General features: G+C 34.0%; 1 protein-coding gene across 1 annotated transcript in view; it reads left to right on the forward strand.

Moving 5' to 3' along the window:
- adgrg4a (adhesion G protein-coupled receptor G4a) overlaps positions 1–14,213 on the forward strand; it is a 28,383-nt gene continuing 14,170 nt past the window's right edge. Inside the window, exons 1-16 of the mRNA XM_056472733.1 lie at positions 1–74; positions 1,683–2,294; positions 2,434–2,531; positions 2,899–2,957; positions 3,429–3,477; positions 3,842–3,867; positions 3,973–4,124; positions 4,230–4,337; positions 4,420–4,491; positions 5,856–5,941; positions 7,662–7,726; positions 7,796–7,944; positions 8,074–8,200; positions 10,488–10,597; positions 10,682–10,886; positions 13,312–13,477. Of these exons, the coding sequence (XP_056328708.1) occupies positions 2–74; positions 1,683–2,294; positions 2,434–2,531; positions 2,899–2,957; positions 3,429–3,477; positions 3,842–3,867; positions 3,973–4,124; positions 4,230–4,337; positions 4,420–4,491; positions 5,856–5,941; positions 7,662–7,726; positions 7,796–7,944; positions 8,074–8,200; positions 10,488–10,597; positions 10,682–10,886; positions 13,312–13,477 (2,157 nt within the window). The 5' untranslated portion in view covers position 1. The remainder of the gene's footprint in view (positions 75–1,682; positions 2,295–2,433; positions 2,532–2,898; positions 2,958–3,428; positions 3,478–3,841; positions 3,868–3,972; positions 4,125–4,229; positions 4,338–4,419; positions 4,492–5,855; positions 5,942–7,661; positions 7,727–7,795; positions 7,945–8,073; positions 8,201–10,487; positions 10,598–10,681; positions 10,887–13,311; positions 13,478–14,213) is intronic.

Below are 14,213 nucleotides of genomic sequence, written 5' to 3' on the forward strand. Positions count from 1 at the left end.
CATGATTACATTTAAGAAATACTTGCCTGTGACTATTTATATGTGGATTTATGGATCCTCTTTCATATATGCAGGTATGATATTTCACATTATCAAAAATCTCCATTGCATTTCTTGTGTAAATATTTTTCTCTACAGCTCAAGAAAAAAATGAAAAGACACCACTACATGTTATTATTGTTTCTCTGGATTTTTGACTCATTTGTGTTTCTAATTTTCATATACTCTAAAATATAGAGAATACATTTGCAGAAAAAATGACAGTAAGTCATAAGATATCATTTTTAGTCATTGAACACTGGGGTATATATGTGTTTTACAAGTATGGGTGTTTGAGTAAAATATAATTTTTAGTTATTCTGTAAACTACTAATTTGAGATTGAGATTTCATCCAAATATAAATTAAAATGTTGTCATTCAAAGCTGTTTTGTGCAAAAGTATTAAAACAAAATATTGTTTAACTTTAGAAAGGTCAATATTTGATGGAATGACCCCAGATATCAATCACAGCAAATTAAAACATTTCTGACCAAATGTGACTTTCTGAAATTGAGCTACATTATGAAATGTATTCAGAGCTTTACAGAATTAAATAAATACTTAATTAAAAATACTTAAAAATACTAAAAAATACTTTTAATTAAATAAAAAAAATTGTTTTACTTACATACGATTTATAAATTATTTATTTATATTTTTTCCTGTCTGTGTGTGTGCGTGTGTGTGTGCGTGTGCAAAACACAAACCAGCAGATCCACAGAATCTATACTAATTTCAACCTTGGTTTCTTATTTTTTGCCACAGCTCTATATCCACGCTTTGCTGTTTTCTTTGAGAAATGCCATTTAACTTCTATTACTTCTATTATTTGTTGAATATTATAGCATGAAGTCATATTATTTGAGCCACACACACATTATATGAAAATAGATGCCTAATCTGTATTCTAACTTTCTGAATCACCATAGGGGACAAAAAATGTTGTCACTCAGAGCTATTTTGTGCATTAAATAATAAAACAAATATTAGTTAACTTTAAAAAGGTCGATATTTGGTGGAATAACCTAGATATCAATCACAGCACATGAAAACACTTCTGACAAACTGTAATTTACTGAAATTGAGCTCTAAATGACTTTTATAATAAATAAATAGTAAATAAATCTTTAAACCATTTATGAAAAGTATTCAGACCTTTCAGACCTATTCAGACCTTTACAGAATAAAATAAATACAATTGTTTTAAACTCGAATAAATCTTAAACCCTAGTAAATCCTATATGAAATATTACAGAACATTTGTGCAATGAACAATGAAATGCAGTTTTCTTTTGTTATAGCAGCCTATAATTAATGAAATATTAAGTTTCTTTTTCTTATTTAAATTTTGAAGATTTCATAAAATAAAAAGCTATATAACTTTTTATTCAAAACACATACCAGCAAATCCACAGAATCGATAATAATTTCAGCCTTGGTTTCTTATTGTTTTGCCAGAGCTCCATGTCCATGCTTTTCTGTTATTTTATTTATTTTTATTTTATTTTTTTTTTGAGAAATGGCATTTAAGTTCTATAACTAAGATATATTATATATTATATTAATTGTTTGTTATTATAGCATGAAGTCATATTATTATAAAGCTGAAAATAGATGGCTAATCTGTATTTTAACTTTCAGGATCACTATGGGGGACAAAAAAGGCCTTTACAATCCGATCCTGCATTTGGCAGCTGAATGAAAATGTTGTCATGCCCCCTTTAGAAGAACTGAGTGTTTGTGTCAACCTCATGAGAGTGCTCACAACTTCTGAATGGACTGCTTTTGACTATAAAGGTCCAGGACAGCAGCATGTGGAGCTCGGCTTGGCTGGAAACGGTGGCAATTTACAAGCGTCCATTTTTGGAAAAGAATGGACAGTTGCATATGATCTTGCCAAAAACAAGTGGCACATGGTCTGTTTGACGTGGTCAAGGCACACCAGGCTTTTCCAGGTGATTGTTAATAATAGGAGTTTTGAATTTCCTTTGAATGAAACGTCACCCGGATATCTTGCTGCAAACGGTACACTGAGTTTGGGGGTTTCCCATAGTTTTGTTGGAGGAAATATTGTTTTTGAGACGGGGAAAAACTTCCTTGGGGATATGAGTTTGTTCAGGATGTGGAAAGAGCAGATGAGTGCATTACAACTGGCTGAATTTAGATGTGTGGATGGAAACATTGTGACTTGGAGAACTCAAGACTGGGACTATCAGAAATGTCCACCATTACCAGACAACAGCTTGAAGTGTGGTAAGTGAAACTGCTTTTGTCTGCTATAAAATGCAATCATTTTTTCATAGGAGATAAAATATAAAATTTATGTTTTATTTAGCAAATAATGTTATGGTGTCATTGAACTCTAATTAACTGTATCTTTAACACATTTCAGAATCGTCTAAATATAAAATTCAAATGCATTTATCTATTACGCAAAACACCAATAACGACAACACTGAAAATGATAGCCAGGAGATGGTTTTAAGCTGGGTAAGAGTCCACACATGCATATATTATATGTGTACATGAAATGCTTGATTGTTTCAACCCAAATTTTGGTTTAACATGGACAAACGCTGAGTTAAAAATGTATTTTTAAAAATGTTAAACATGATTGAGTTTGCCTATATTTGCAATAGTATCTTAATTCAGCATATCTCAGTGATGCAGGTGAGCGCATTCAAAAGCATTGGATACAGCTCAGATTGCACTGCACCAGGTCTGCATCCAGACCCCTCTCAATATTTGTGTTGAAAGAAACCAGCACTTTTTAGATAGTGTTTTTACATACTAACACAATTTTTTTTACATGAAAATATTCGATGTATAATGAGTTTCTATATATTTTCTATTTCAGCTGAAGTACATCTTCCGTCCAAAAATAATCGTGCACTCTGTGTCGCTGTCAAATATAAGGTAACTGTTTCATTTTTGAATTTAATATGATTAATATGATTCAAATAATATAATTTGTTTAGCTAAGCATGGAAGGGATGTTGTAGTTAACCAAAACTAAACCATAACATTAAAATGGTTTCGTTAATTGAAATCTGATCTCTCTCTCTCTCTCTCTCTCTCTCTCTCTCTCTCTCTCTCTCTCTCTCTCTCTCTCTCTCTCTCTCTCTCTCTCTCTCTCTCTCTATATATATATATATATATATATGCACACAAATAAAAAAAACTATTTTTAACTATTTATTTCAACAGGTTGTCAATTAAATATTTATCATTTTCATTTGGTTTGACTTTATAGTCAAAATAAATGAATAAATAAACCAATTCAAAATAAAAAATAAAAAACTAACAATTACTATCTAACAATAGCTCTATGGATAATATTTTAAAATGAGATGAATAATTTTCTAAGCCTTTTTTATCTGTGTTTAGCCTTCAAACAAGAGCTGATTTAACTGGTCAAAAAATGGAAGCAATTCAGGTACTTTAATAAAATATACCATACCTAACTGCTTATCAAAGGGATAGTTTGCCCCAAGAATTTAATTCTGTCATCCTTTACTGCTTTACTTACATTTTTTCAAATCAGTTTGACTGTTATTTGTTATGTTGAAAACAAAATGTGATTTTATTTAATGTATGTTGGAAATGTTGGAGCAAACATTGACATGAATATAGAAAAAAAAAACTGGTTTGAAACACGTCAAAAATGAGTAAATGATGACAGAATCTTCAGTTTAGGTGAACAATCCCTTTAAGTTGACATAATTAATAACCTAATGCCATAACATTACAAAATACCCCCAAATGTTTTTTATAATGCTTTACATTATGCTTCCCTACAGGAAAAGCCATGGATTAAGACTCAATGGTAAAAAATCTCACGCACAAATTCACTTGTCACATAATTTATCAAAGACAATTATGCTTTGTGCATGGATCTAATCATCCAAACATGTATTTGTTGTGGTCTTAGGTTTGATTGTGTGGTGTTTGTGAGAGTGATACCTGCAGAAGAAGTGAACATAACAGTGTCTACAATAAAAACACTGTTAATTCCCAGCTACAGCTACAGCGCAGACATCGTCCTGATGACAAACCCAGTATCTATAAACATCCTCTCAGTAGGTAAGCGGCTGTATGTGAGGGATGGGAGGTCAGACAAAAGTCTATATACAGTATATACAGTCAATATACAGTCACTTACAAAGTATAATGCTTTAAATATTACAGCTGTCCTTCCAAATGTGACTTCGAGTCCTGCTGTGAGCACCATCCTACCAGTTTTCTCTCAAACCACAAAGATACCTGGCATTGGAAGTACAAACATTACAACATTAGGTTAGCACCATTCAGAGTTTTTTGTAAACACTTATTTACATAAAGGCATAAAAGGCTGATGTGAAAATGTTCTGTTCTTCAGTCATGTCATCATTACGAACACAGGCAATGGATAAAATCTGTTTAATCTCTTCACGCTTCACTTCAAGTAAAGGTGAGTTTGCTTGAGCATCAATTTAAAAAAAGCTACTCAAAAAAAAAAAAAAATATCAGTGAAAATGTGTCATGAGTGTCACATATGTGTGTTCACACTGCAGGCAAATGTGGCCCGAATCAGATTTTTTTTGCCCACATGTGACTCAGATCTGTTTTTGTCATGACAGTGTGAACACCCCAAACCACATGGAATCTGCGCTTTTCAATTCAGATTTGTGCCACTTTCATATGTAGCATTAAATCAGATTCAGTGTGAACGGTAATGTCGGATTTCATCATCTACTCCTCAGCCTTATAGAATAGCATACAGGGCTAATACTTCTGCACAAATAGTTAATTGTTCATTTTGAAAAAAAAAAAAAAAAACTGAATGCAAAACTGGCGCTTCTTAGCCAATCATTAACCATTAACATTTGAAAATATATTGTTCAGTTAGATTTAACATAAAAAGTATGTCCATAAAAATTCCATAAATAAAATAAATAAATCAAATATACAAAATAGCTATATTTCACTTAAATAATTAATACATTAACAGAACCAAATACGGACAAGTATGATATAAAAATTATATGAATATGAAAATTAACAAACTCCGCCTTCAATCATTAACCCTTGATGAGTTCACCACACTGGTGGTCAGAAAGATACGCAACGTGCGTGTCATAAATTACAAATGATCAGTGTTTTCAATCACAAGAGACTTATTTTAGGTTTCAAAGGCCAAAATACACATTATTAGTAGCAGAACATCCCTTTAGAGTTCTTAAAATACACCACGGTTGTCTGTGAAAAGGGCAATAATCATATTAAACATAATCTGACAAAATGCTTACAGTAGCTATACACATTGTGTGCATAATCAGACATTTTGTGCTGTCCTTAACTGTACTTTTGCGCATACGGGTCAGTTTAGGACCATGATCTGTTCACACTGGAAATCTGATTCTGGCCACATTTATAACAACAATGTGAACAGCTATGCACAAAAAAATAAGATCTGAGAAAAATTCTGATTTGAGCACCATGCCTTGCAGAGTGAACTTTACACTTTTACTGATACACAGTACACAGCTTCTTTTCCAGCATCACCCCTGATAGTAACCATTTAAATTACAGGACAAATTAGGGATTTAAAACACTTAAAGCTTCACATATTTATTAATTTATTACAGTTTTGGATATGCCAATGATTTAAAACCATGACAAAACAACACAAAAAAACTCCTTTTATGTTTAATATTTAAACAAATGACATCAGTTTTTATCAGTATTTCTTTTTTTATTGTGATTAATCTGGCACATAAAATGTTTTGTTGCATATTTGACCTTTTAAAATACATTTAACATTTTTTGTTTCAGAATTTGGAGATATTTTTTATAGAGTCAACCTCAATATAACAATGAATGGAAGTATCACAGACCCTAAACACACTATAGAGCAATGGGTGAGTGAATTGTAGTTAGTAAAAAAAAAGGTGTAACACTTTACAATAATGCTGCATTAGCTAATGTTAGTTAATGTATTTACTAATATGAACAAAAAATAAACCATACAATCATTCCAGTATTTATTACACTTTATTGATGGTGGTTAATGGAAATAAAGTTGTTCACTGTTAGTTAACTCATGTTAACTCACAGTGCTACATCTAGTGTTAACATGAATTTAGATTTTAATCATGCACTGGTAAATGTATATGACTGATATATGCTGTACAAACTAGGGCTGCACGATTTTGGAAAAAACTGACATTGCGATATTTTGTTTTTCTGCAATTATATATTGTGATATTGAGTATAACTTCATCAGGTGAAATTAATAGCTCTACTTGGAATGAATTCAGATGGATAGGATTTTAGATGGATAGGAATTGATTTGGAGGAGAGTATATTGGCAAAAAATATAATAAAACCAATCAAAAACCCACAACATTGATCAGTACAGTTGAGCTAATAAGTGAAATAAACAGTGCTTTAGGGTTGTCTGGAAGTCTACGAAGATTCAAGTAAACACATTGAATAAGCAGTAGGTAGTGCTGTCACCTCACAGCAAGAAGGTCGCTGGTTCGAGCCTCGGCTGGGTCAGTTGGTGTTTTTGTGTGGAGTTTGCATGTTCTCCCTGCATTTGCGTGGGTTGCCTCCGGGTGCTCTGGTTTTCCCCACAGTCCAAAGACATGTGGCCAACAGACGCTAGAGGCCATGGTTTTCATCCTCCTTGGTAGAGCAACCAATTCCCATGCGGAAAGTTGCCAGTTTGATCCCAGCTCGGAGTGGGTTGGGTGGTTAAGAACCGGCAGGGTTATATTGGTGCCGTGACCCGGATGGGAGTGAAGTTTAGGAGGGTGAGTGTAGCAGAGGCCAGCCAGTGAAGTGCTGTGCAGGTAAACCTCACTCCTCTGACCTCTAAAGGTGCTCTAGCAACGCATGATAGAGGCCATGGTCTTTTGCCTCCTTGGTAGAGCAACCGCCTCCCATGTGGAAAGACACTGGTTCGATCCTAGCTCATAGCGGCTTATGGTGTTGTTGGACTGGTGGGGTTATTCATACAATTCATCTTTCCTAAAGTTAAAAACATTATAATTTCTTATGCATTAATGCTTTAGATACGCTGGTTTAAAATGATTGTACTGTCACAGGACTTAAAAAACAAGCCAATTATACGTTTTGATACCTTTATGGTTGCAATTTAGCAATTTTTAAAAATAAAAAATGAGGATCTCATGCTTAGTTTCACTGGAGTTTAACACAATGTTGTTGATTTCTAACATACACTGAGCACCTTTTTTGCACTTTATATGAATAAAATAAAAAAAGACTGATAGTATCTCGGTAAGGAAGTCATTTTTTGCATATAATAATATAAATTTTGCAATCACTGCACAATCCACATGTGTTTTCAGCTGTGGCTGCTGGTCAAATATAATCCCAAAAATCTCAACATTGCAAATCATGTGATGTGACTTTTGTGGGTGAACATTGCGATATTGATGCTGACACGATATATTAAGCTGCCCTAGTACAAATATTGTGTTTATTATTAGTTCATGTTACTAAATACATTAAACTAACAAAACCTAATAATGAAAGATTTCATTATACTGAAACCTAATTATAAAGTGTGACCAAATTTAGAGCTTTTGCATATGATTTTCTTCTTTTCTTCAGCTTCAGGAAACACTGCAGAAATGCAGAATGGATGTCTGGAACATTGTGATAAAAGGAGCTCCGAAGTAAGTGTCCCAACATGAAAAGTAACATGTGATTAACGATGCTGCATACTCAAATAACATCTTTTTCAGGTACATGACTACTTTTCAGGTTCAAGCATTGGCACCAGTGAATGAAACTGCAACAGAGAAAATGATTTTTGAGCTCTTAACACAAGGATATACTAATGCTTCCATAGCAATCAGTGTCCCGACTGATGAAGTCAACATTACCCAAATAGGTACCCTCTGGTTTTTGCCTTTCAATGATGACCTGTTAAAATAAATCATATGTATAATAATAAATCACAAATTGTAAAAGAGAAAGTTAAAATGTGTTGTGTCTAAATGAAAGCTGTTTACTGCTGCAGATCCAGGTCTTTGTCCAGAAGAAGCTATGCTCACAGTTTATGGTATATACATGTGGCCCAGCATGACAGCTCAAAGCCAGTACGAACTCACGTGTGTGAAAGGGAATGAAAGTGCTACGAGATTTTGGTGAGTACTACACTTTGCATTTATTACCAATTCAAACAACATTGGTTAATTTTGTTTCTTCAGAGAAGTTTTGTCCCGTTATGTTAAAACAATCTAATAATAGAGTATTTTGAGTTCCAGCATTGTTTATATGGAGGTTATATATATCAGATCTCCACTGCGTGTACTTCAAAGTGCAATACTGCTTTGTTTCTATAGGAACAGTTCAGTGGCTCTGGAAAAACATTCTGATAACGCTAATTTGCCATGTGTTTATCTTTGCGTCATTCAGCACACAACCTTTAAACGCAATGCTGCACCGCTCTACTGATTATTATGTCTTATCTTTTTTCTTCTGCAAAGCAATATCCTTTAATTAAATAATTAGTTTGACAATGCTGCTTGGACTCGTGACAATACAAATATTAACTCTTAAACTGACCAGAACAGCAATAAAAAAAATTCCAGCCATCATTGGATTAACAAAGTCATGTTTTATGAAGCTTCAGTGTACATTTACATAATGATGTACTGGAAATGTATTTTCTTTGTGTGTTTAAAAAGCTTTGTGTACAGATGACAACATTGCCAAAATGATTCCCATTCACACTAATCCATAGAAATGTCTGTAAAGGATGTATTTTGTATGCAATAGCAGAAGTTAGAGATATCAGTTGGTAAGGAAAAACTACGGCACAACTTACAAATTAAAATGTTGATAGTTTATACAAAGACAATAACAGTTCTGACTAATAATAATAATAATAAATTCATTTTCAAAACATAACATTTTCAGGCCATCCAAACAGTTATTGTGTAAATAAACTAGCAAAATGGTCATTGACCTACATTTTTGTCAATTTTATACTGCACAAAGACTAATAGCAAGCAGAACAAATTCAGATATATGCTCAAGACGAGTAACTAAACAGGAAAATGGTCAACAATATAATTATTAGACAGAGAAACAAAGAGGGATCAAATAAAAAATTAAAGCAAATGAACAAAGCAAGTGCAGAGACAAAAGGACATTGAAACATAAGAATACATCCGTACATACATAAAATATACCATATTTTCTTTTTGTTTATTTTACTATAGTTTATAGAAATTCTATATATACTATATAAATTATACCATATATATATATATATATATATATATATATATATATATATATATATATATATATATATATATATATATATATATATATATATATATATATATATATATATGTGCATACTGTAGTAACCACAGTGAACTGATTAACTGTAATAAATACTGAAGTATATATTCAATTTTACTACTTGTGTTTTGTAGTAATATAATAGTTGTTGTATTTTTATAGTTACCATAGAATTACCACAACATATTAATTCAAGTACTTTACTACACTACCTGACAAAAGTCTTGTCACCGATCCCAGGTCTAAGAGCAACAAATAATAACTTGACTTCTAGTTGATCATTTGGAAAAGTGGCAGAAGGTAGATTTTTCTGATGAATCATCTGTTGAACTGCATCCCAATCATCACAAATACTGCAGAAGACCTGTTGAACCCTCATGGACCCAAGATTCTCATCAAAATCAGTCAAGTTTGGTGAAGGAAAAATCATGGTTTGGGGTTACATTCAGTATGGGGGCGTGCGAGAGATCTGCAGAGTGGATGGCAACATCAACAGCCTGAGCAATCAAGACATTTGTGCTGTCCACTACATCACAAACCACGGGAGAGGGGACAGTCTTCAGCAGGATAGCAATCCTTCTCATACTTTAGCCTTCACATCAAAGTTCCTGAAAGCAAAGCAGATCAAGGTGCTCCAGAATTAGCCAGCCCAGTCACCAGACATGAACATTATTGAGCATGTCTGGGGTAAGATGAAAGAGGAGGCATTGGAGATGAATCCAAAGAATCCTGATGAACTCTGGGAGTCCTGCAAGAACGCTTTCTTTACCCTTCCAGATGACTTTATTAATTTAGTTTGACTTTATTTAGCTTAGTTATTTGAGTCATTGTAGGGAGGTATGGATGCAGTCCTCCAAGCTCATGGGACTAGAAGTCAAGTTATTATTTGTTGTTTCTAAAACTCGGACAGGCGACAAGACTTTTGTCAGGTGGTGTATAGTACAGTTCAAAAACACTATAGTATTTCTAATATAAATTACTATAGTATATTTTTCATATGGAATGAAATAGAATCATATGGAATTAGATTTAAAGCCCTGTTGTACATTTCCTTCATTAACATGGGAAAGTCATGCAGTTGCATTAATACATTGTGATGTTTTCTTCAATTCCATTTAGTAAATTAAACGGAGCCACTGACAAAGCTATTTGGGAGGCGCCAGATATGAGCAAGTGTTTAAAGACTGTATCAGATTTTGGTGATTTGGAAAACATCACAGTCACACCTGGTAAGTTATCAGTATGTGCTTTTATTGGCTTATATGTTTAAAGAAGAATTAAATGAATCTTTTATGACCTTCATCTGTTTTTAGGCAACTCAGAATACATTGTGGACATGATTGAGGATCTGTTAAATGAACAAACTGGTCTGAGTAATGCTCAGCTGGACATCATGCTGGAAAAACTCTCCGAGGTCACTGAGGTGGGAAACTTGACCCCAGATCTGTCCAGCAGCATCACTAACATAGTTTCAGAAATCTGTTACATCTCAACTAATCTCACCCAGGTCACCAACAAGTAAGTATGCAGTCATTTCAGGGCATTCTGTGCAAGTTTATATTGTAATACATAATCAAGAATTGATTTAAAAATGTATATTCTGTCATCATTTACTCAAATACATGTTTTTGAATGTTTCTATTCTTGATTCATGTTTCCATACTTGTAAGCATGTCCTAAATAGAAACTAGTATATTATTATAGTAGTACTTATTGATTGCATACTATTACTTGTTCATTAGATAGTAGTGCCTTAAATATTGTACTTATTAAATAGATTATAGTACTATATGGCACGGTTACTCAGTGGTTAACACTGTCGCCTCACCACAAGAAGCTTGGTGGTTCGAGTCCCAGCTGGACCCGTTGCATTTCTGTGTGGCTTACATGTACTCCCTGTGTTTGTGTGGGTTTCCTCTGCGTGTTCCGGTTTCCCCCACAGTCCAAAGACATGCGCTACAGGTGAATTGAGTAAACTAAATTGGCCATAGTGTATGCGTGTGAATGCAAGTGTGTATGGGTGTTTCCCAGTGCTGGGTTGCAGCTGAAAGGGCATCTGTTGCGTAAAACATATGCTGGATAAGTTGGCGGTTCATTCCGCTGTGGTGACCCCTGATGAGTCAAGGGACTAAGCTGAAGGAAAATGAATGAATGAATAGTACTTTTTGGGGCAGCATGGTAGCTCAGTGGTTAGCACTGTCGCTTCACAGCAAGAAGGTCGCTGGTTCATGTCAGTTGGCATTTCTGTGTGGAGTTTGCATGTTCTCCCCATGTTCGTGTGGGTTTCCTCCGGTTCCTCAGACTTCCCCAACAGTCCAAAGACATGCAAATTCAACAAGAATTGAAGAAACTAAATTGACCATAGTGTATGAGTGTATGTGTGTGTATGAGTGTATGTGTGTTTCCCAGTAATGGGGTTGCAGCTGAACCGAAGGAAAGCCGACAGAAAATGAATGAAAGAATGAATAGTATTAGATACCAGTAATTAGTTCTGTACTGGCTATTAACTATTACTAGATAATTGCTATTGACTTGAAATAATACTAGTATCTGTCAAATCCTAGTATCGAATGAATAAGGATTAAGTATCTAGGTACTATTATTTAAAAATACCGTATGAATAGTATTTAAAGATGAACTACTGTAGTAGTATACAGAAAATGTGTTTTAGTCATATTTAAAATACATACTGAATAGGTGATAATTCAAGAACATTTTCCCATGGACAGAAGTCAAAGACAAAACAGAATATAATAGAATACTTACTTATTATTCCCAGGGCCGTTTATATCAAAGTTGATATTTAGCCGCACCATGTTGGTGTTTTATAACATCTCATTTTTACAAGGTGCATCACTAGCCCAATGCTCAACCCCCAACCTGGAGGACTAGAACATACACACATATACTATGGACAATTGAGCTTACCCAATACTCCAGCACATGTCTTTGGACCTGTGGGGGAAATTGGAACACCCGGAGGAAACCCCCACAAACACGGGGAGAACATGCAAACTCCACACGGAAATGCCAACCAACCCAGTGACCTTCTTGCTGTGAAGTGACAGCGCTACCCACTGCGCCACCCATATAATAGAATATAGTAGTCAACATTTCATCAAAGGTGTCTTAAAAATATTCTGTACACCATAACAACACCCATTCTTGTCTCATGACAAACCTGTTTGATCCACTTCAAATGTTGACTACTGTAGTTATTATGATAATAGTAATGAATAAGTATCTAATAATAGGTTCTGGTATCTAAGAGAACTACAACTATTAGGAAATACAACTATTACCTAAGAGAAATACAACTATTGGACAAATACTAGTACTTGATGGAAAATATATTATCTAAAAATTGGTACTATAGCACGAAAATAAAAGTATATATATATATAGTACATTTTTATAAATTCAATGTTAAAACAAGTTGCCATAGACTGAATTAAAAAAAATAGAAGATTAGAAAAAATAGAAAAATTAAGATTTCCTCACCTTTTACTCACACTCAAGTGACTCTAAACTTTTCTGACTTTCTTTCTTCTGTTGAAGACAAAACAAGATATTCTGAAGATTGTTTAGAAAAAAAGCAGCCATTGGCAATGGCTGCAAAACAATGACTGCTTTTTTTTTTTTACTACATTTTCGGAATATCTTATTTTGTGTTCAACAGAAGAAAGAAACTCAAACAGGTTAGGAACAAGTGATGGATGAGTAAATGATGACAGAAGTTTAATTTTGGGGTGAACTATCCCTTTAAGCAGAACATTATTCTTGTGTCCAGTGAGTATTTATACCACAAGTTTTATTTCTTTGCAAGTTATATCCTTTGGTACTTATGATACAGATATACCTGTACAAATATGTATATATCAGAAATAGGTCTCAATCCCATATTTCTTCCCTCAATGTGGCTTTCTATGTTTGTGTGCGCTAGAATTCTTTCCATTACAGACCTTATGGGAGACAGAACGGTGTTTGCTGGAGATGCTCATAACATGACAGCACCTTCATTAGCACTGCAGCTGATCAACCCTGACACCTCTCAGTTCCATGGCCTCACGTTCGAGGTCTTCTCTGTACAGAACGATGGCACCCCTGAGGTGAGAGACAAAGAGAGATTGTATATCTAACACTGCATGATTCCAAGATCATTATGGAAGCTTTAGACTCTTAGCGAAAATAGAAGTGTGATATTAAAATATCACAGTACCTTTGTGAATGTGTCTTCACACCATAGTGACCACAAGGTTTCCGCGTCCTTGTGTGTGTTAGTGGATTGTGTGATTCAAGTGGTTATTTTAGCACAATTTACTTGTCAGGTGTGATAATCACTCTGACCATCAAATGACTTTGAGGTAAGATACTTAACCAGTTTTGTCGTATTTAAGCGGAGGTTCTACAGAACTTTTCATTACTCAAATGCTTGCTTTTGCCAATTACTGTATGTGTAGAGGCTACTATAAATAAGCCATTTGTGCTGCGCAATTAGGCTTCATCTAATTAATCCCAATGGACACAAAGCTACAGCAGATGTATTGTTATCATCCTGAGAGGTTCTCTGATTAAAAAGTTGGAATAATTACAGCTTCTTGCAGTCTCCATATACATAATATGTAACTAGTTAAATGTTTGGAGTTTGCATTTCTGACACTTCTGCATTTTTAGAAACGTTTCTTTTATATTAATATAGAGGTTAATAATTAAATAATCAAATGATAAATATGTTGAATGCGTCTTCACATCCTGATAGCCAAGTTGATTATAGTTGTATTGATTATATGTATCAGTTAAAGGGATAGTTTACCCAAAAATAAAATCACCATTCTCTAAACCACA

This window comes from Danio aesculapii, chromosome 14, assembly GCF_903798145.1.
Source record: "Danio aesculapii chromosome 14, fDanAes4.1, whole genome shotgun sequence".
NCBI classification, from domain to species: domain Eukaryota; kingdom Metazoa; phylum Chordata; class Actinopteri; order Cypriniformes; family Danionidae; genus Danio; species Danio aesculapii.